Here is a 21,598-nt window from a genome sequence, read left to right on the forward strand (position 1 = left end):
TGTCCAGTCCCTCAGCAACATCTTTCCCAAACTGCACTGCCCGCTCTCCATCATTCATGTCTGCCTGGTACCACCTGCCTAAACTCTTTACTGCCTTTTCCCTAATTATTGGAATGCTTTCTTCATCTATTACAAACTTTCCATCACTTAATTTCCCTCTACTTATTGAGATACTTCTAGACTCAGTAGGTTTGATTTTCATACCAGCCCACTTTAGATTTTTATTAAGTCTCTCGAGTATTCTCTTCATACATGGCACTGATGTAGTCACCAACGTCATATCATCCATGTATGCTCTAATTGGTGTAAGGCGCATGCCATCCTGACGTCTCTCTCCAGCTACAACCCACTTGGAAGCTCTAATAATTATCTCCATGGCCATTGTAAATGCTAATGGAGAGATCATACACCCTGCCATAATGCCTATTTCTCCCTCTGCCAGCCTGTTGTGAAAGCTGCTGTAGAATAATCGGGAGTGTGACGGGAACACATGAACGTGGACATTTTGTCCGTCAGTGAGCTCAGTGTCAGACAGCAGCAAGAAGCCTCACACAGCAGCGAGCCTGAAGGAGCTCTGAGATGTGGCTTCAGCACTCATGCAGTTGGTTGGGTTGGACAGCAGGTGGTGCTGCTGCACCAACACAAACAGGAAGCTCCGACATGCTCTGAACTCCTCACAGCCACCTTCCCTCAAATGTCCCCCGAAGCAGCTTTCAGGTTAAAAACTGCTGCAGCTGGATGAGACTGAAACACAAAGCAGCATCTTTGTTTGGTTTCTGCTCCACAGCAGAGTGAGCAGCACTGATGTCCCTGTAGCTCCAACAAAAAGGGACAAACAGCAGTCTGATGTCTTCTGAATGTGAGCCACAGCTGGAAGTCACCTCCATAACCGGTTTGTTTTCCTGACTGAACAACTCGGAACAAAGAAGTCCACCCAGCGGTGCCGTTAGCGGACTTCTTTGAATCTACAACAAAAAGAGAGTTCAGTTCACTTCTTCTGTTCTTAGAGGTGATTTACTGAAATGACACCGAAGTTCACCTGGATTAAAGTGACGAGTATCCAGAGAAGTCTGAGTATATTTGACCTGCACTCGTGTTTAATCTGTTCAGTTTAAGTTCAGCTGACATGTTGCTGTCATTGTTCGTATGTTTTGGTGTCAAACACCAACTAATGTCTTCTGAAATGTTCCATGTGTGCTCCACTGCTGGTGTTCACCAAGTTAACTTAAAGTCTACTTCAAGCTCAGTTAAAGGTGGATTTCAGGTAAAAAGAGAGCAAGAGAAGCTCAGCTGTAGACTTTAAAGTACAACACTTACACAGAAAATAGGAGCCTTTAGCTCAGCTGGTGCAGGAGCTCCATGAACTGAAGCTGTAGGTCCTCACAGGGCCGGCACGGGTCCCAGTCCCAGGTCTGACTCTGGGGTCCCAGTCCCAGCCTGGGGTCCTTGCTGCGGGTCCTCCTTCCTCTCTGCCTACTTCCTGTTTATCTGCTGTAAAATAAAGGCCGTCAATGTCCTGGTCTGTGAATCTTTGCCAGTGATGGAGAAACCGAAGCTTTCTGAACCACTGAACCAACATGAAGCCATCGTGTTGAAACGGTTCAGTGTTTCAAAGCATTTGATAAATTAATTATGGCGCCATCTGCTGGCCACCCTTCAACACAGCATTTAAAGGGCCGGGTGTTATAAAACAGAGAGACTGTTCTGCAGAACAATAAAGGTTCCATGTGCATCTTTAAATGTTTGACTGTTTAATTAGAGACATTAATAATATGTGAAATGTGTAATATTAAATGTGTTATAACGTGATTGTGCCATCATAAAATACTGTATGTAATAGAGATACGCTTTAGTAAGATTTATAGAAAGGTTGAAAGATGTTTATGTAACAACAAGATGATTTCAGCTGAGTTGGGCTTCAGTCTGTTCCTCTTCTTTGTTACGACCCCTCCAGCTTTTCACTCGGCACAGAAGTAGCTGGCACATCCTCCTGACTGCCGGGACGGAAAAGTGTTGCCACATCACTATTTTCTTCATCTTTTTCAACTGTTTGGGAGGCAGTAACAATAATAATAATCAAATGTTCCTTTCAGGTTCCCACATTTCCATCAGCTCAGTCGTCTCTGACTGAATCACACTGACAGCTTCTCATTTCCACTGATTTAAAGATTAAAAGATGATAGATTTAAAGATTAAAAGTCAGTTTTTAAAGGCAGAAAATGAAGCCGAGAGAATAAAACTGGTGTCAAACTTTAGACTGTGGCTTTTCTTTAAGTTCAGATGGAACTGAAGGTTTAAGGATCGTTTCCATTACTGATCATTTCTAACCCAACTTTAACATGGTTATTCCAAAGGGAGAAAAACACAGAATACAAACACATCATCATCATCAGGGTGCAGTCAGAGTCTCTCTGCACACCAGCTGCTGCTGCTTCATCCTGTGGATCATCAGGACACAGATCATCCTCTCAGCTCACATCGTCCTGTTCACCACTCCCAGCTGTAGAGAGAAGAAGAAAGAAGAGAGGAGATAAACGAGTGTTTCCAGAGCGTCTCTTCCTCAGCTGCCATCAGCTTTAATAAATAGAATAAATAATAAATAAAGTCTGATAAAATACTGCTGAGAGCTGCATGGACCTCCGACCCTCTACTGACCTCAGAGTCTGCAGTTTGCTGTGTGGACTCTCCACAAGCTCAGACAGCTCCTTCACTGCTGATTCATTCAGCTTGTTCCTGCTCAGGTCCAGTTCTGTCAGATGGGAGGAGGGGTTGGACTTCAGAGCTGAGACCAGAGAAGCACAGCTGATCTCTGACAAACTGCAGCTCCTCAATCTGAATAAAGAATAAAACATGTGAGCTGAAGCCAGCAGAGAAAAGGACTCTGAACCAGCTGCTGTCCATCATGGAGGATGAGCAGCTGATCTGTGCTGAGTGCTGACAGAACCAGCTGACATTAACAAAGTGTGTCAGTGCTGCAGGTTATTTTCACCAGCACTCATGGAAATATAGCGTGCAGGAGGTGTCTAAGAAAGGATTGCAGTTCCCACAGTCCCTGAAGGCAGCATGATGGGGGTCCCTTCAGCCTCCTCTGCTGCTCTGGCAGTCAGGATTTAACCCCCCTGTCAGCTGACGTCCGGGCTCTCAAAGCAGGTCAGCAGCAAACGTTTGAAAGGGAAAAAACGGGTCAGAAGGTGGAAAAAAGTTCAGAATCTGACAGAAAGTTTGTGAATCTGAAAACAGAAAACATCTCAAATATGGACAAATGGGACTAAAGTGTTAATAAAACCTATGAAAGAAGAATGAAACTTACATTCAAAGTGAAATAAACTTCTGCTGCACTTTGAATCTGGTTGTTTGTTCCTCACAGAAAGTGATGAAGCTTGATGTTTCTCAGCCTGCATTCACTCACATGCTGCTCACAGCTCTCTGAGCTCTGACTGAATGAAACAGCTGGAACAGCTGGCACACAGCCGGCAGGGGAACAGAACAGCATGTATCTGCAGTGATGCAGCAGTCCCTGCCTCCCTCCTGCATGGCAGCTCAGTGATCATCCTTTGTGTCTGTGTTGGGCTCACCTGCACAGGGTCGCAGCACTTCACCTGTTCAGCTTCTCTTTGGCTGCACAGCTATCAAACACTGACTCTGCTGCATGTTTTCACACATTTCTCACCTGATGGAAAGCTGCTCACACACACTCACAGCTTCCTTCCATCTGCCGTTACCTAGCAACAAGTTAGCTCACAGCTGTATTATCAGCTGCTATCAGCTGATTAACGGGCTGTTGGAAATATTCACCAACTCTGGACCTCTGGAAGCATCAGCCGGTGATTCTAGATTTGTTTCTGTCTGACAGATTCACTGTTTTCTTATTATTTAATAGATCATCATTTCATCAACTAAAGCCCAGAAGAAGAACACAGACTTTACCATGAAGACCAGCACAACTTTCACATCATATTAATCTGAACACACAACTAAAACATGGTGTCTGACCTCAGAGTCTTCAGTCCACAGTGTGGACTCTGCAGAAAGCTGCTCAGCTCCTTCGCTGCTGAGTCACCGATGGTGTTCCTGCTCAGGTCCAGTTCTGTCAGATGGGAGGGGTTGGACTTCAGAGCTGAGACCAGAGAAGCACAGCTGATCTCTGACAAACTGCAGTTCACCAATCTGAATAAAGAATAAAACATGTGAGCTGAAGCCAGCAGAGAAAAGGACTCTGAACCAGCTGCTGTCCATCATGGAGGATGAGCAGCTGATCTGTGCTGAGTGCTGACAGAACCAGCTGACATTAACAAAGTGTGCCAGTGCTGCAGGTTATTTTCACCAGCACTCATGGAAATATAGGCAAGGCAAGGCAATTTTATTTATAGAGCACAATTCATACACAGGGCAATTCAAAGTGCTTTACAGCTACATAAAATCACAAGAAGGCAATAAAACCATTAAAAAGGAATAAAAAAATTAAAAGAAAGAAATTAAAAAAGAAAGAAATTTAAAACCCATTAAAATAATCATTAAGTAATTAAAAAGTGAAGAGTGCAGATAAAATACTTTCAGGTGTCATATGCACAGCTAAATAGAACTGTTTTCAGCCTGGATTTAAACATTGTCAGAGTTGAGGCCTGTCTCACATCTTCTGGAAGACTGTTCCAGATTTTAGGGGCATAAAACTGAAACGCAGCCTCACCTTGTTTAGTCCTGACTCTGGGCCCCAGCAGGAGACCCCTCCCTGGGGCAGGAGACCCCTCCCTGGGGCAGGAGACCCTTCCCTGAGGCAGCAGACCCCTCCCTGGGACAGGAGACCCCTCCCTGGGGCAGGAGACCCCTCCCTGAGGTTCTCAGAGCCCGAGTTGGTTCATATGGCTCTAACATGTCAGAGATGTACTTTGGCGCTTGACCATGAAGAGACTTGTACACAAGCAGAGCTGTTTTAAAGTCTATTCTCTGAGCGACAGGAAGCCAGTGCAGAGACCTGAGCACTGGACTAATATGGTCGTATTTCCTGGTTCTAGTCAGGACTCGAGCAGCAGCGTTCTGGATGTACTGCAGCTGTCTTACAGCCCGTTTAGAGAGCCCAGTGAGCAGGCCGTTACAGCAGTCTAACCTGCTGGAGACAAACGCACGGATCAGTCTCTCTAAGTCTGGTTTAGACACTATTCCTTTGATTCTGGCAATGTTTTTTAGATGGTAAAAAGCTGCTGATGTTACAGATTTAATGTGGCTGTTAAAGCTCAGGTCTGAGTCCAATATTACCCCGAGATTTCTAACTTGATAGTTAGGTTTAAGAGAGAGAGTCTCAAGGTGACTGATAACACTTTCTCTTTGTTTCTGTGGGCCACAGACAATGATTTCAGTTTTGTCTGAGTTTAGCTGGAGGAAATTGTTTTGCATCCACACACTGATCTGTTCGATGCAGCGACACAGTGTATCTACAGGCCCGTGTTCTCCTGCCGTCAGTGACACGTAGATCTGAGTGTCATCTGCATAATTGTGGTAGGACACATTATAGCTGCGTATTAGCTGGCCTAGTGGAAGCATGTACAGATTGAACAATACGGGTCCCAGGATTGACCCCTGGGGAACCCAACAGGTCATAGCCATTTGTTCCGAGACACAATTATCAATTTCAACAAAATATTTCCTGTCCTCCAGATAGGACTTGAACCAGTTTAAAGCACGACCAGAGATTCCCACCCAGTCTTCTAACCTCTGTAATAAGATCGCATGGTCAACTGTGTCAAAGGCAGCACTCAGGTCCAGCAGAACTAAGACTGTGACTCTACTTGCATCTGTGTTCAGGCGGATGTCATTTGTCACCTTGATCAGAGCTGTCTCAGTGCTGTGGTGGGGCCTAAAGCCTGATTGGAAAGTATCAAAAGCATTGTTAGACAGGAGAAAGTCACTAAGCTGTTGGTATACAACTTTTTCTAGGACTTTGCCTAAGAATGGCAGGTTTGATATGGGCCGGTAGTTGTTCAGTACTGTGGCATCAAGATTGCTCTTCTTTAGAAGAGGCTTAATGACAGCAGTTTTTAAGGCCTTTGGAAATGTTCCAGTCTGGAGTGAGATGTTGACTAGATGAGCAAGTTGTGGTAACAAACTGCTCAGCACAGACTTTAGGAATCTAGTGGGCAACTCATCAAGGCAGCACGTTGATGAACTCAGACTGCAGATGGTCTCTGACTGTTTTGTCAGTAACAGGTGTGAAATGTGTCAGCTCTAGGTGTCTAGCTGGCTGCAGAGTAGTTATTTGTGTTGTGGAAATTATTGCATTTTTAATGCCTTGAACTTTGTCATTAAAGAATATTGCAAACTTGGATGTAGAAATGAGTTCTAAAGGCAGTGAAACTAGAGGGTTTGTTAATCTGTTTACTGTAGCAAACAGGACACGAGAGTTGTTACTGCAGTTTTTGATGATTTCAGAAAAATAACTCTCCCTTGTTCTACGCAAAGTCTGGTTGAACACACATAGCTTTTCTTTGTAAGTCTCATAATGAACCTGGAGCTTTGACTTGCGCCATTTCCGTTCAGCTCTCCGGCACTCCCTTTTCTGTGCCCTGACCGACTCTTCTTTCCTCCATGGCGCCCTTTGCCTACTTTTAACCATTCTAACCTTGACAGGAGCAATGGTATCCAGAACATTTAAGAGACTTGATGTGTAAGAGTTCAACAGATCATCAACATCAGAACACAGGGTGTTCTCAAACCTAATCATTTCCATAAACTGTGTCCCTGTTCTGTCATTTATGAGTCTTCCCCAAACAACTGCAGACCCAGCTGGTGTTTTGGGTAAAGTAGATAGGTCGAAGAAAACACAGAAATGATCAGATAAAGCAACATCAACGACATTCACGTTTGAAATAACAACACCCCTTGAAATGAGCACATCTAGAGTGTGCCCCCTGCTGTGAGTGGGCTCAGTCACATGCTGAGTTAGACCAAACATTTCAAGGACAGCAGTGAGCTCTTTAGCTTCCTTGTTATGCGTTACGTCCACATGCACATTCAAGTCCCCTGTTATGACTAAACAGTCAAAAGCAGTGCACACAATTGAAAGTAGTTCAGTAAAATCATCAATAAAACAATTCTGTGGTGGTTTATAAATGGTGATATAAAGTATGGAAGATTGTTTTATCTCCATTTTGAATGACACATACTCAAATGATGAAAAAAAAACAAATGACAACTTGTGGGTGGGTATATTGTCCCTGAACATGGCACAAACACCCCCACCCCTCTGGTTTTCTCGTGTTTCAGACACAAAATTGAAGTGAGGTGGACTAGACTCAATCAGGACTGCATTTGCTGTGTTTTTGTCGAGCCACGTCTCAGTTAAAAACATAAAATCAAGATTGTGAGAGGAAATAAAACTATTAATTAAGAATGATTTGTTACTTAAAGATCTGACATTGAGTACTGCGTGTTTGAGATTAGATATAGTTGAACTGGATGCTGTGTTCTTGCAAGGGATATGGATAAGATTTCTCTGATTGGACAGTCTGATTGTCTCTCTCTTCACTCCATCCTTGGACCTCTGGTTGAGATGGTGTTTACCAACACAGAGGCCCTTAGCGTCCTAGACAACAGCATTGACGCTGTTGGAAATGACAGCTGTGGGCACCGGTGGTGGGGGCCAAGCTGGGGGGGCTTTGATCGATGGAGTAGGCTGGGGAGGGAGAGGGGCTCGATGCTTCTTTGAGGATAGAATTCTTGATCTTGCCATGTTTGGCGTGAGAGGAACCATTTTAATCCCCGATTTCACCAAGCTTTCAAGGTGATCAGGAAATCTCCTGGGTGACGGTGGAGAAGAGAACGATGGTGAAACATCTCTGGAGGGTGTAGATGCAGCAGCCCGACCATCTTCTCCACTGCCATAAACAACTGTTTGGCAGACTTTCCAATCCCACCTCATTCACAGCTGCTTGTGTATGTTGATGACATTTTGGTCGCAGCAGACACAGAACAACATTGCCGAGACACCTCAGTCTCACTGCTCACTACAGTGGGTAAAAGAGGAAGTGAAATTTTTAGGCCATCTTATTAGCAGAGAAGGGAAGCGCATCCAAGACGAAAGAAAACAAGCGTTGCTTAAGGCTCCACGACCAGAAAATAAAAGACAAATGATGCAACTTCTGGGACTGTGTAACTACTGCAGAGCATGGATCCCAAACTATGCAGAGATCACACAGCCATTGTTAGAACTAATGTACGCCACACCCATGACCATGAATGAAAGTTTAAAGTGGACACCAACTGCAGAAACTGCACTGATCACTCTGAAACAGGAACTGACCAGTTCCACAGCGCTGGGGCTTCCTGATTACGATAAGCCATTTGTACAGACTGTGGATTGCAAAAGCAACTTTATGACATCCATGTTAGCACAAGAATGTGGAGGAAAAATTAAACCTGTTGCATATTACTCAAAACGTTTAGACCCAGTATCAAGCGCACTACCACCTTGTGTACAAGCAGTGTGTGCAGCTTCACTTGCAGTACACTGCTCAGCGGAAGTAGTGTTGTTCCACCCATTAACTCTACTGGTGCCACATGCAGTAGACATTTGAGTTGCGTTTATGACACAGTTGTAGGCTACAGTATCTCTTTGCATGCGTAGAGCCAACGATTTTCCGCGATAACGAAAAAACGGATGGAAATCGCGGAATGTACCCTTTGAAACGGAACTGTAACTTTCAGACAGAAAAATAATTCAAAATCACCCAAATTCACCTGTGTTTTGCCCTGTAAGATTGTATTTCACCCCGTTAGCCTGTATTTCACTCTGTAACACTGCATTTCGTTTTAAAATAAACACAATAACATTCGCATTCTGAAACTATGCAGACTTGCCGCGGCAATACGCAGCCAAAATACATGCCCAGTAATATTGTTGTAATGTTTTAAATACTTGAACGCAGTTTTTCTAGAGAATATAATTGTTTTGTATATGGGATTATCGTCCCTCAACTCTTTTGGGCTTTCACATGCGCGAGCCTACAACCAGCCGGTGAGTGACATGCTGTTTATAAAGTTGTTTTGTAACGTCCCCATGCCAGTAATGTGAGAACCATGCATATGGTTTTGATGGTAAGGCTTGTGACTTTATTGTCGGATGGTTTATAAAGTGGTGTGACGTTTCTGCAGTGTGCAAGTTGTTGTTTTACGTGGAAGGGTTAGCACTTGCCCCTTAGCCACCACGTATTAGCCTTGCACGACATGCTGTGCAAACAGCGCGACCTCCACACAGGGAGCGCCGATTTGCACCGGTCTGTGTCCTACTATCAGTATTTGACAACCTCTAGCAATGGAAATGCGCTTCAAATGCCCCGGAGTTCCCCTTTAAACCCAGAGAGCAGGAGAGTTACTAGCCCCGCTAGCTGTCTGGGATGCTAGCAGGTGTTCGCGGCGGGAACTTACTAAACTAACTAAACTTACTAAACTACTACAATTAAATTATTTGTTTTTCCTCTTACTTACCTTCAAAAATGATGGAGGCGGTGGTAATTCAGCATCTATTTTCTTTCTAAGTTGTCAGAGCAGAGAGAGCGGCCCAACTGCCGGTGGAAAGTTCTGGAAAGTTCTAGAAGGTTCTGGGGAAGGCGGAGACGTCAGACGCACAGCATCACGAGAAACCTAATTGTAGTTTGTACATCAAATATTCTGCTCTGATTTGTACATAAAATATCCTGCTCTCATTTGTATAAAAATGCAGAAATGGTTTTGAACATGAGGTGAAATTTGTGCACCGTACAATAAAGGAGTAATGAAAACAAATTTTGGTGTGTTCAAATGCATTGATTTTTATTTAAACATTAAGTGAAGTGATTTTCAAGGCAAAGACCAGTAAATTAATGTAGGTCCTAATTGCACTAATAAATCTTAAACTGCTGGAACTCTGTGCCCAAGGTTTTTGTGCAATGGCGCCATCTTGTGGTGATATAGGGTACCTCCCATATCCTGATTACAGTCTTCTCACATTTGTGTCAGTCATTGTATTCTGTCATGTTGAATAACCTAAACATATTAAGTTAATATGATTAAAGTGTGACAGCAATAATAAGAAATCAGTGTTTTAATATATGAAGATACTGTAAATTCAGTAAATCAATAAATAGGTGTTTTTTTTGTTGTTTTTTTGGTCGGGTATGCCACCCCAAGATTTTGCCTTGCCCCCACCAGCCACCCTCAGGATTTATTTCTGCTGGCGCCACTGCCTTATTGATGCAGATTCTGTGCTGGTGTTCACACAGTTAACTTAAAGACCTCATGACACCTGGAGACAACTTTTTTTTATTTAGTCCGAAATGACTATTATTTTCGAGTTGAAATACATTTTTATGATAAATATGCCCGGTTCTCTGTTATTTTCGAAATTTGAACACACGACACTGAAATCCACAGGCCAGTGTCCCTGGAGCATACGTCATTTTTATGACGTATGCTCCAGAACGCTTTCTGATTGCACCTGCCACCCTTGACCTTGTCTTCGATCATTTCTAGTCACAGAAAGTCGGACTCGCAGTTGTAGCATCTATCTATTATTCTAAATATTTTAGTTGAGAACATGCCCGAGTGATGTGTTGCAGCATATTGTTCTAACACCAGGGAGAAAGGTATAACACTTGATCGGTTTCCGAAAGACCCGGCTTTGTGCGAACTCTGGAGCAAGTTTGTAGGACAAGAGCTGGTCCGAAAGGAACAGTATGGAAGCCAAGCTCGTCGTCAGTACTTTGCTCAGCACATTTTGAAGAGGAGTGCTACGACTCGATCCCCGCTCTGAAGGAGCAGCTTGGTGTATATGTTCAACTGAAGAAGGTCTTTCTTTGTAACGACCCCCTCCAGCTTTTCACTCGGCACAGAAGTAGCTGGCACATCCTCCTGACTGCCGGGACAGAAAAGTGTTGCCACATCACTATTTTCTTCATCTTTCCCAACTGTTTGGGAGGCAGTAACAATAATAATCATCAAATGTTCCTTTCAGGTTCCCACATTTCCATCAGCTCAGTCGTCTCTGACTGAATCACACTGACAGCTTCTCATTTCCACTGATGGATTTAAAGATTAAAAGATGAAAGATTTACACATTAAAAGTCCGTTTTTAAAGGTAGAAAATGAAGCCGAGAGAATAAAACTGGTGTCAAACTTTAGACTGTGGCTGTTGTTTAAGTTCAGATGGAACTAAAGGTTTAAGGATCGTTTCCATTACTGATCATTTCTAACCCAACTTTAACATGGTTATTCCAAAGGAAGAAAAACACAGAATACAAACACATCATCATCATCATCATCATCATCATCATCATCATCATCATCATCAGGGTGCAGTCAGAGTCTCTCTGCACACAAGCTGCTGCTGCTTCATCCTGTGGATCATCAGGACACAGATCATCCTCTCAGCTCACATCGTCCTGTTCATCACTTCCATCTGTAGAGAGAAGAAGAAAGAAGGGAGGAGATAAACGAGTGTTTCCAGAGCGTCTCTTCCTCAGCTGCCATCAGCTTTAATAAATAGAATAAATAATAAATAAAGTCTGATAAAATACTGCTGAGAGCTGCATGGACCTCCGACCCTCTACTGACCTCAGAGTCTGCAGTTTGCTGTGTGGACTCTCCACAAGCTCAGACAGCTCCTTCACTGCTGATTTATTCAGGTTGTTCCTTCTCAGGTCCAGTTCTGTCAGACGGGAGGAGGGGTTGGACTTCAAAGCTGAAGCCAGAGAAGCCCAGCTGATCTCTGACAAACCGCAGCCCCACAATCTGAATAAAGAATAAAACATGATTTAATAGATCATCATTTCATCAACTAAAGCCCAGAAGAAGAACACAGACTTTACCATGAAGACCAGCACAACTTTCACATCATATTAATCTGAACACACAACTAAAACATGGTGTCTGACCTCAGAGTCTTCAGTCCACAGTGTGGACTCTGCAGAAAGCTGCTCAGCTCCTTCGCTGCAGAGTCACCGATGGTGTTCTCACTCAGGTCCAGTTCTGTCAGATGGGAGGGGTTGGACTTCAGAGTTGAGACCACAGAAGCACAGCTGATCTCTGACAACCTGCAGAGCTCCAATCTGAATAAAGAATAAAACATGTGAGCTGAAGCCGGCAGAGAAAAGGACTCTGAACCAGCTGCTGTCCATCATGGAGGATGAGCAGCTGATCTGTGCTGAGTGCTGACAGAACCAGCTGACATTAACAAAGTGTGTCAGTGCTGCAGGTTATTTTCACCAGCACTCATGGAAATATAGAGTGCAGGAGGTGTCTGAGAAAGGATTGCAGTTCCCACAGTCCCTGAAGGCAGCATGATGGGGGTCCCTTCAGCCTCCTCTGCTGCTCTGGCAGTCAGGATTTAACCCCCCCGTCAGCTGACGTCCGGGCTCTCAAAGCAGGTCAGCAGCAAAAGTTTGAAAGTGAAAAAACGGGTCAGAAGGTGGAAAAAAGTTCAGAATCTGACAGAAAGTTTGTGAATCTGAAAACAGAAAACATCTCAAATATGGACAAATGGGACTAAAGTGTTAATAAAACCTATGAAAGAAGAATGAAACTTACATTCAAAGTGAAATAAACTTCTGCTGCACTTTGAATCTGGTTGTTTGTTCCTCACAGAAAGTGATGAAGCTTCATGTTTCTCAGCCTGCATTCACTCACATGCTGCTCACAGCTCTCTGAGCTCTGACTGAATGAAACAGCTGGAACAGCTGGCACACAGCCGGCAGGGGAACAGAACAGCATGTATCTGCAGTGATGCAGCAGTCCCTGCCTCCCTCCTGCATGGCAGCTCAGTGATCATCCTTTGTGTCTGTGTTGGGCTCACCTGCACAGGGTCGCAGCACTTCACCTGTTCAGCTTCTCTTTGGCTGCACAGCTATCAAACACTGACTCTGCTGCATGTTTTCACACATTTCTCACCTGATGGAAAGCTGCTCACACACACTCACAGCTTCCTTCCATCTGCCGTTACCTAGCAACAAGTTAGCTCACAGCTGTTCTCTCATCCATGGTCCAATCCTGTTATTCTTCTTCTGATAAACTCTTCTCTGTGTTTCCCCCACAGTCACTAAATGTCAGCATCACCTTCAGTTGGCCTTGGCATTGTGTAACAGGGAATTATTGATAGAATTCATGAAATAAAGCTCAACTGAAAGTGATTTCCTTTCAGTTATCAGTGGGAGAAGCTTTCTGGCTGCATTTTGTCATCATGAATGAATCTGACTGAAGACAACTGCTGCTGTGATGAAAGCTGTTTTCTAACCAAGTCAAAGATTGTTCATTTCCAACAGAGTTGGAGGGGAGTTTGTTAGTATCAGCTGATTAATGGGCTGTTGGAAATATTCACCAACTCTGGACCTCTGGAAGCATCAGCCGGTGATTCTAGATTTGTTTCTGTCTGACAGATTCACTGTTTTCTTATTATTTAATAGATCATCGTTTCATCAACTAAAGCCCAGAAGAAGAACACAGACTTTACCATGAAGACCAGCACAACTTTCACATCATATTAATCTGAACACACAACTAAAACATGGTGTCTGACCTCAGAGTCTTCAGTCCACAGTGTGGACTCCGCAGAAAGCTGCTCAGCTCCTTCGCTGCTGAGTCACCGATGGTGTTGTGACTCAGGTCCAGTTCTGTCAGACGGGAGGGGTTGGACTTCAGAGCTGAGACCACAGAAGCACAGCTGATCTCTGACAAACTGCATTCCCATAATCTGAATAAAGAATAAAACATGTGAGCTGAAGCCAGCAGAGAAAAGGACTCTGAACCAGCTGCTGTCCATCATGGAGGATGAGCAGCTGATCTGTGCTGAGTGCTGACAGAACCAGCTGACATTAACAAAGTGTGTCAGTGCTGCAGGTTATTTTCACCAGCACTCATGGAAATATAGAGTGCAGGAGGTGTCTAAGAAAGGGTTGCAGTTCCCACAGTCCCTGAAGGCAGCATGATGGGGGTCCCTTCAGCCTCCTCTGCTGCTCTGGCAGTCAGGATTTAACCCCCCTGTCAGCTGACGTCCGGGCTCTCAAAGCAGGTCAGCAGCAAAAGTTTGAAAGTGAAAAAACGGGTCAGAAGGTGGAAAAAAGTTCAGAATCTGACAGAAAGTTTGTGAATCTGAAAACAGAAAACATCTCAAATATGGACAAATGGGACTAAAGTGTTAATAAAACCTATGAAAGAAGAATGAAACTTACATTCAAAGTGAAATAAACTTCTGCTGCACTTTGAATCTGATTGTTTGTTCCTCACAGAAAGTGATGAAGCTTGATGTTTCTCAGCCTGCATTCACTCACATGCTGCTCACAGCTCTCTGAGCTCTGACTGAATGAAACAGCTGGAACAGCTGGCACACAGCCGGCAGGGGAACAGAACAGCATGTATCTGCAGTGATGCAGCAGTCCCTGCCTCCCTCCTGCATGGCAGCTCAGTGATCATCCTTTGTGTCTGTGTTGGGCTCACCTGCACAGGGTCGCAGCACTTCACCTGTTCAGCTTCTCTTTGGCTGCACAGCTATCAAACACTGACTCTGCTGCATGTTTTCACACATTTCTCACCTGATGGAAAGCTGCTCACACACACTCACAGCTTCCTTCCATCTGCCGTTACCTAGCAACAAGTTAGCTCACAGCTGTTCTCTCAGCCATCGTCCAGTCCTGTTATTCTTCTTCTGATAAACTCTTCTCTGTGTTTCCCCCACAGTCACTAAATGTCAGCACCACCTTCAGTTGGCCTTGGCATTGTGTAACAGGGAATTATTGATAGAATTCATGAAATAAAGCTCAACTGAAAGTGATTTCCTTTCAGTTATCAGTGGGAGAAGCTTTTTGGCTGCATTTTGTCATCATGAATGAATCTGACTGAAGACAACTGCTGCTGTGATGAAAGCTGTTTTCTAACCAAGTCAAAGATTGTTCATTTCCAACAGAGTTGGAGGGGAGTTTGTTAGTATCAGCTGATTAACGGGCTGTTGGAAATATTCACCAACTCTGGACCTCTGGAAGCATCAGTCAGTGATTCTAGATTTGTTTCTGTCTGACAGATTCACTGTTTTCTTATTATTTAATAGATCATCATTTCATCAACTAAAGCCCAGAAGAAGAACACAGACTTTACCATGAAGACCAGCACAACTTTCACATCATATTAATCTGAACACACAACTAAAACATGGTGTCTGACCTCAGAGTCTTCAGTCCACAGTGTGGACTCTGCAGAAAGCTGCTCAGCTCCTTCGCTGCAGAGTCACCGATGATGTTCCTGCTCAGGTCCAGTTGTGTCAGATGGGAGGAGGGGTTGGACTTCAGAGCAGAGAACAGAGAAGCCCAGCTGCTCTTTGACAACCAGCAGCGCCACAATCTGAATAAAGAATAAAACATGTGAGCTGAAGCCAACAGGATGCAGGCTGAAACTGACTTTAATCAGCTATATGTGCCTTTCCAAATATCATATTTGGATCCGGCTCTGCCACTAGTGCTCATCTTTGGAAATGATTCAGTTATTTTACCACATTATTTAAACCACTAGTAAAGCAAGAATGAACATTTGGAAGCAGAAGCAAGGGAAATAAGTACTGAGATGAGTGTGTGCAGCATGTTCTTCTTCTGTGGTGTAATTCTGAATTCCTCTCTGGTTTCTGCACTTTTTGATGGATTCTTTTAGCATGTGATCCTCTCAACTTTGGTGATTTTTCATCCTTCATGTTTAAAATAAAGTGCTGAGTCAGCGCTTTGCCATTTCCCCCAGTCTGTCACTAATTACTGGGTGGAGGCTAAAGCCCAAAGCAGACTGAGTCGTTGGAGTTAAAGTGACTGAACTCTGCACATTTGTCCTGTTCAAATGAGCAGCAGAAGCAGCAGATCTGTCAGTTTGTTGCAGTTTAATCTGCATCCAGCTTTCCAAACTTTACTGATCAAACATCTCTCAGATGGACCAGAAAGGTGAGTCAAAGCTGCATTTCAGCTGCTCCATTTTTACCTCTGATCTAAAGTGTTTTCTCTCCTTTTATGACTGAAGAAAAATGTTTTTTACCAGGATGATTTTTCTAAGGAACAGCTCTGCTTCAGTGTGTGAAAGTGAGGAAAGAATTGCTTTGGCAGGTGAAAAGGATGGAAGGGAGGATTCATTCAGACATGTGGAAATACTGAATGTTTGGATATTTCCACACATCACTAAATCATTTCAACTAAAACAGAAGAAGTGAAAGAGCTGCAGTGAACTGACCTCAGAGCCTCCAGTCTGCAGTTTGGACTTTCCAGGCCAGCAGACAGATGTTTCACTGCTGGATCCAACAGCTCGCTGTAACGCAGGTCCAGTTGTTTCAGATGGGAGGGGTTGGACTTTAAAGCAGAGGCCACAACTTCCCAGTCAGTCTCTGAGAGATAACAATCAGCAAGTCTGTGATGAGAGAAAATGTGACGTCAGTTCTACTAAAATCAGACAATCTGCACTATAAACACCACCTGAACTCATATTCTAACTGAACACAGTGATGTGAATGTAATGTCCTCTGATGAACATCTGTTCTTCACATCTGTGATTGATCTCATCTTCCTGTGTTTGACACGACATCATTAATCTCTTCAGTCTCTCAGACCTGAGCTCCTTTAAAATGACTTTTCTTCATTATTTTCTCTAATCTGCAGATAAAGAAGGAAATGTGGTGTCACATTCAGACTGAAAACATGTTTGATCTGATCCCAAAGTCAGAATAAGGACGTCTTGTTCAGAAAACCATTTTTACATTCTTACATCTTTCATTTGACTTCAGAATCTTTATAAAAAGTTCAGCTTAGTGAACATTTACAGCTGAAAGACGATCTCTTTGCTAACCACTGTCAGCTGGGACTGTTCACACCCATATACAGGAAGAATCCACTCTAAGAAGCTTCTAAGCACCAGTTAGCTTCTCCAGGGCTCTGAAAGCTGCCACAGAGCAACATCATGATGTCTCCGGAGACATCAGCTCCAACACTGCAGGCTGTACGCTTTGAGCTTTCCCCTCGTATATTTACATTCTGTGCAAAGGCCACAGTTCACGCCGTCTTCTCAGATGATGGCGACTGCGTTTCACTGCAGATGGATGTCTTAATATCTCTAATCTGCAGCTATAAAAGCTGCTAGCATTCAGTACTGTGCCGTGGTCTGAGTCCACATTTCAAACCGTTTGTGGAAATCATGGACGTGGTGTCCTCCGGGCTAAAGAGGAAAAGGAGCATCCAGATTGTACCAGAGCAAAGTTCCAAAGCCAGCATCTGTGATGGTGTGGGGCTGTGTTGGTGCCCATGGCGTGGGTAACCTGCACATCTGTGAGGGCGCCATTAATGCTGAAAGCTCCAAACAGGAGCAACACGGCTTTTTCAGGGACGTCCTGCTTATTTCAGCAAGACGATGCCAGGCCACATTCTGCAGGTGTGCCAGCAGCGTGGCTTCATAGGAGCAGAGTGCAGGAACTAAACTGGCCCGCCTGCAGTCCACACCTGTCTCCCATTGAAAATGTGCGGCACATTATGAAGTAAAAGATATGACGGCAGAGACTGTTGAGCCAAAGCTTTCACAATCAATCCCTCCAACAGCCAACAATGAAATGACCCGACTGAGGCCGCTCACCTATAAAACCTTCTGCTGATCCAACCATCACAATTTTACCAACAAAAACTTTTATTCTGACAAATGCTCTTAATGATCCAGTTCAGTAAAACTTTAAACCCCCAAAATACTTGTTCCAACATATTCCCACAGATTTCTGTTGCATCATTTCCAGTGAGCTGGGAACTGGCCCAATCTGTCCAAGATTCTCTCCTGTGAGTCAGGTTGCCATGGAAACACTCTTTATGTGCCGATCTGAAAAACTGGGCAGATTTCTTAGCTTCTGGTTGTGTTGGGGACCGGCCATGTGGGCCTAAAGCAGGCCTACATGGGAAACAGTGCAAACAGCAGGTTAATGCTGGCTTCCTGTCTCCAACAGTAGGTCTGCTGCTGTGAAGCACATGTGAGCAGCAACTGTGGGAAAGGTCCAGATGAACCTGTCTGCAGGTTCTCCAGAACATCTCTGCTGTTCATGTGCAGAAACGGCTTTTAGGGAACTAAGCTACTAATCTACACTGACTCATGAAGTCAATGAACACATCAACTCACCGGAGCTTTCTGCAGTTCCTCACAGCTGGAATCAGCCTACTTCGTCCCTCACGTGTTGTTGTGGTGTACTTCTCCAGGTCCAACTCATCCAGAACCTCCTCTGACATCTGCAGCATGTAGGCCAGAGCTGAGCAGTGGATATCAGAGAGTTTCTCCTCTGATCTGTTCTCTGACTTCAGGAACTCTTGGATCTCCTGATGAACTGAGGGGTCGTTCATCTCCATCAGACAGTGGAAGATGTTGATGCTTCTGTCAGGAGAAATGTTAGACGTGTTCATCATCTTCAGGTTGTAGATGACTTCCTGGATGGTTTCTGGACTGTTCTGTGTCTGACCCAGCAGGCCTGCTAAGAGTCTCTGGTTGGACTCCACAGAGAGGCCATGAAGGAAGCGGACAAACAGGTCCAGGTGGCCATTTTTACTATCCAGGGATTTCATCATGACTCTCTTCAGGAAGTCATCCAGAGATGAGTAACTGTGGTATTTTCCCAGGAAGCTCCACAGCACCTCCTCCTTCCTGCTGGTGTAGCAGTGCATCATGTAGACTGCAGCCAGAAACTCCTGAACACTCAGATGAACAAAGCAGTAAACTGGTTTCTGGAAGATCTCACACTCTCTTCTGAAGATCTCTGTACAAACTCCTGAATACAGCGATGCCTCTGGGACATCCAGGCCACACTGCTCCAGGTCTTCTTGGTAGAACATGATGTTTCCTTTCTCCAGATGTTCAAACGCCAGCCTCCCCAGCCTCAGAAGAACGTCCCCGTCAGCCTCCGTCAGCCCCTGTGGACCCGCCTCAGGTCCCTGGTGGTACTTGTTCTTCTTCCTCTGTGTCTGAACCAGCAGGAAGTGGGAGTACATGTCAGTGGTGGTCTTGGGCAGCTCTGCTCTCTGCTCGGGGGTCAACATGTGCTCCAGAACTGTAGCAGTGATCCAGCAGAAGACTGGGATTCCACACATGATGTGGAGGCTCCTGGATGCCTGGATGTGGGAGCTGATTCTGCTTGACCGCTCTTCATCTCTGAACCTCCTCCTGAAGTACTCCTCCTTCTGGGCATCGGTGAAGCCTCGTACTTCTGTTACCCTGGCGACACACGCAGGAGGGATCCGATTGGCCGCTGCGGGCCGTGTGGTTATCCAGAGGCGAGCCGAGGGAAGCAGGTTCCCCCTGATGAGGTTTGTCAGCAGCACGCTGACTGATGACTTCTGGGTGAGCTCAGACACAACCTGACAGCTGAACTCCAGAGACAGTCTGCTTTCATCCAGGCCGTCCAGGATGAACAGAAGTGTGCAGCCGGCCAGCTGCTCTGCTGGGAGCTGCTGTAATGTTGGATGGAAAACATGGAGCAGCGTGAGAAGACTGTGCTGCTCCTCTCTGATCAGGTTCAGCTCCCTGAAGGAAAGCAGAATCACCACACTGACATCCTGGTTCTCCAGGCCCTCGGCCCAGTCCAGAGTGAACTTCAGCACTGAGAAGGTTTTTCCAACACCAGCGACGCCGTTGGTCAGAACCACTCTGATGGCCCCCTGCTGCTCAGCTAAGGCTTTAAAGATGTCCTGGCACCTGATTGGAGAGTCATGGCGGACCTTGGAAGCCGTCTCCAGCTGCCTCACCTCATGTTGGGTATTAACCTCTTCACTCCGCCCCTCTGTGATGTAGAGCTCAGTGTAGATCGTGCTGAGGAGGGTTCCACCTCCTGCTCCATCACTTCCTTCAGTCACATGTTCACATCTCCTCCTCAGACTCATCTTATGTTCATCTAAAACCTCCTGCAGACCAACATCTGCTGACCAAAGAACAAATGAGACCAAACACAAACAGATTAGATTCAATTCATCACCATTTGTTCTTCTTTATCTGTGTTGTGTTCTGTGTCTGAATTTAGACCCAGTGCCTCCAAACTGTGTGAACAAACAGGATTCTGATTGGTTAATGAATACAGGGACAGCTGCTGCCATCATGAAACCATCAAATATGAAAAGTACATGTATTCATTTGGGTTTAGCTTTCCCTTCTGCAGAGTGAACAGAGGACATGTGTTCCAGAAGAAACCTCAGATCCATTTTACTGGGAGTTCAGCTTTAAATGATGTTCCTGATGACCTCTGTGATGACCCCGTGGGGCCTCTTGTGGTTGGTTGGGGTATTAACGAGTGTCTGTTTGTTCTGCTGGGAGCTGATTTGTGTGATTTAGGACACCTGTGGCTCCTTCCATCTTATTTTGGCTCCTTTAGTCCTGATTTCAGTCTGATTACTCTGCTCTTCTCCACAGGTGCTGCTATCTTGGTTATTGTGTTGGTTTAGTTTCATTTTCTGATCAATTTGCTCATCTCAGCATTTACATTTATGTCTTCCACTTAGAAATATGATCCAGCTCTGATTTAACTGATGTCCACAGCCCAGAACATAAAGCTTTGATTTGGCGTATTAATTCAGTCTGATGTGAGTTAATAAAATGATTCTTTAGCTTGAACTGATGGTGTGTCTCTGTTGTTGTGTCCATGTGAGTCAGGTCCTAACAAATGTTGTGTTGTTCTGTTTGACACCACAATGTGTCTGCATTAAATCAGCAGGTTAACCATTCAGACCCAAAGCTGTGTGTGAAGTCCTTCTGAAACCTGAGGGGGGCTGAAAACTAACAACTGCCCACTAACACTTTTATTCTCAGCGTCTGAAGAAACTAAAACATCAACTGAAATAAAAAAAGACACATTTCAGCAGTTAAACCTCCTCTTTTTAAACCACTGACTTTGTCGTCATGGCGATTCATAGTTTTGGTCAAATATTATGGTTTGTGCATCTTGAACATGTTGATGTGTGTGTGCGTCTAAACGGGTTAACAGAAATATCTGACCTGGTGCAGCTCTGGATCTTTCTCCACATTGGGGACAGGAGGAGCCTCCTGAGGGAGCAGACTGGTCCCAGTATGAGCCTCCTGAGGGAGCAGACTGGTCCCAGTATGAGGTGATGCACTGTCTGCAGAACCAGTGTCCACAGCTGGCAGAGACCGGATCCTTCAGGACGTCCTGACACAGAGCACAGCAGGACAGCTGCTGCTCCTCACAAACACCACTCCTCTTCCTCCCTCTGTCAACACATGTCTTCATCACTAAAATCCTTTTAAAATAACTCCATTTGGCATCAACTCTGCTGTTTGATGTGAATACAAACTCAACCCTTCCTGCAGCAACATTTCACATTTGGTTCAATCCTCAGTTTGAGCTGACTTCACTGTGTGAATATTACTGCTGCTGCTCTACAGAAAACATTTCATTAGATTTAAAATCAGTCCTAATCCTATTCTACATTTGCTCTTTTAGAATTAAGAAATAAAAAACTCTTTAGTAATTACAGATAACCGATAAGTGTATAGATAAAGACCTGGGCTGATCAAATAGATTCTAACAACACTGGCTGCAGCTACACTCTGAGATGAGCACATTTCATTCCACATCCATCCACTGTGACCC

The 21,598-nt window shown here is 44.6% G+C and overlaps 2 protein-coding genes and 1 long non-coding RNA gene across 4 annotated transcripts in view; all 3 read right to left on the bottom strand.

Annotated features, from left to right (window-relative positions):
• The window catches only part of LOC142388931 (uncharacterized), a 406,360-nt gene that overhangs the window by 337,731 nt on the left and 47,031 nt on the right, over positions 1-21,598 (bottom strand). The gene's annotated exons all lie outside the window — the stretch shown is intronic.
• LOC142388841 (protein NLRC3-like) overlaps positions 1-21,598 on the bottom strand; it is a 69,573-nt gene that overhangs the window by 33,740 nt on the left and 14,235 nt on the right. The window contains exon 3 of the mRNA XM_075474411.1: positions 21,027-21,215. Coding sequence (XP_075330526.1) covers positions 21,027-21,215 — 189 coding nt within the window. The remainder of the gene's footprint in view (positions 1-21,026; positions 21,216-21,598) is intronic.
• Positions 1,808-21,013, bottom strand: LOC142398560 (protein NLRC3-like; the record flags this gene model as incomplete). The annotated part of the gene is made up of 7 exons (XM_075482609.1): positions 1,808-2,500; positions 2,656-2,832; positions 3,994-4,167; positions 11,901-12,074; positions 16,216-16,389; positions 18,130-19,912; positions 20,983-21,013. Coding segments are annotated over 7 exons (2,526 nt in total), but the record flags the coding sequence as incomplete, so codon positions are not given.

The sequence above is a fragment of the Odontesthes bonariensis genome, chromosome 2, assembly GCF_027942865.1.
Source record: "Odontesthes bonariensis isolate fOdoBon6 chromosome 2, fOdoBon6.hap1, whole genome shotgun sequence".
NCBI classification, from domain to species: domain Eukaryota; kingdom Metazoa; phylum Chordata; class Actinopteri; order Atheriniformes; family Atherinopsidae; genus Odontesthes; species Odontesthes bonariensis.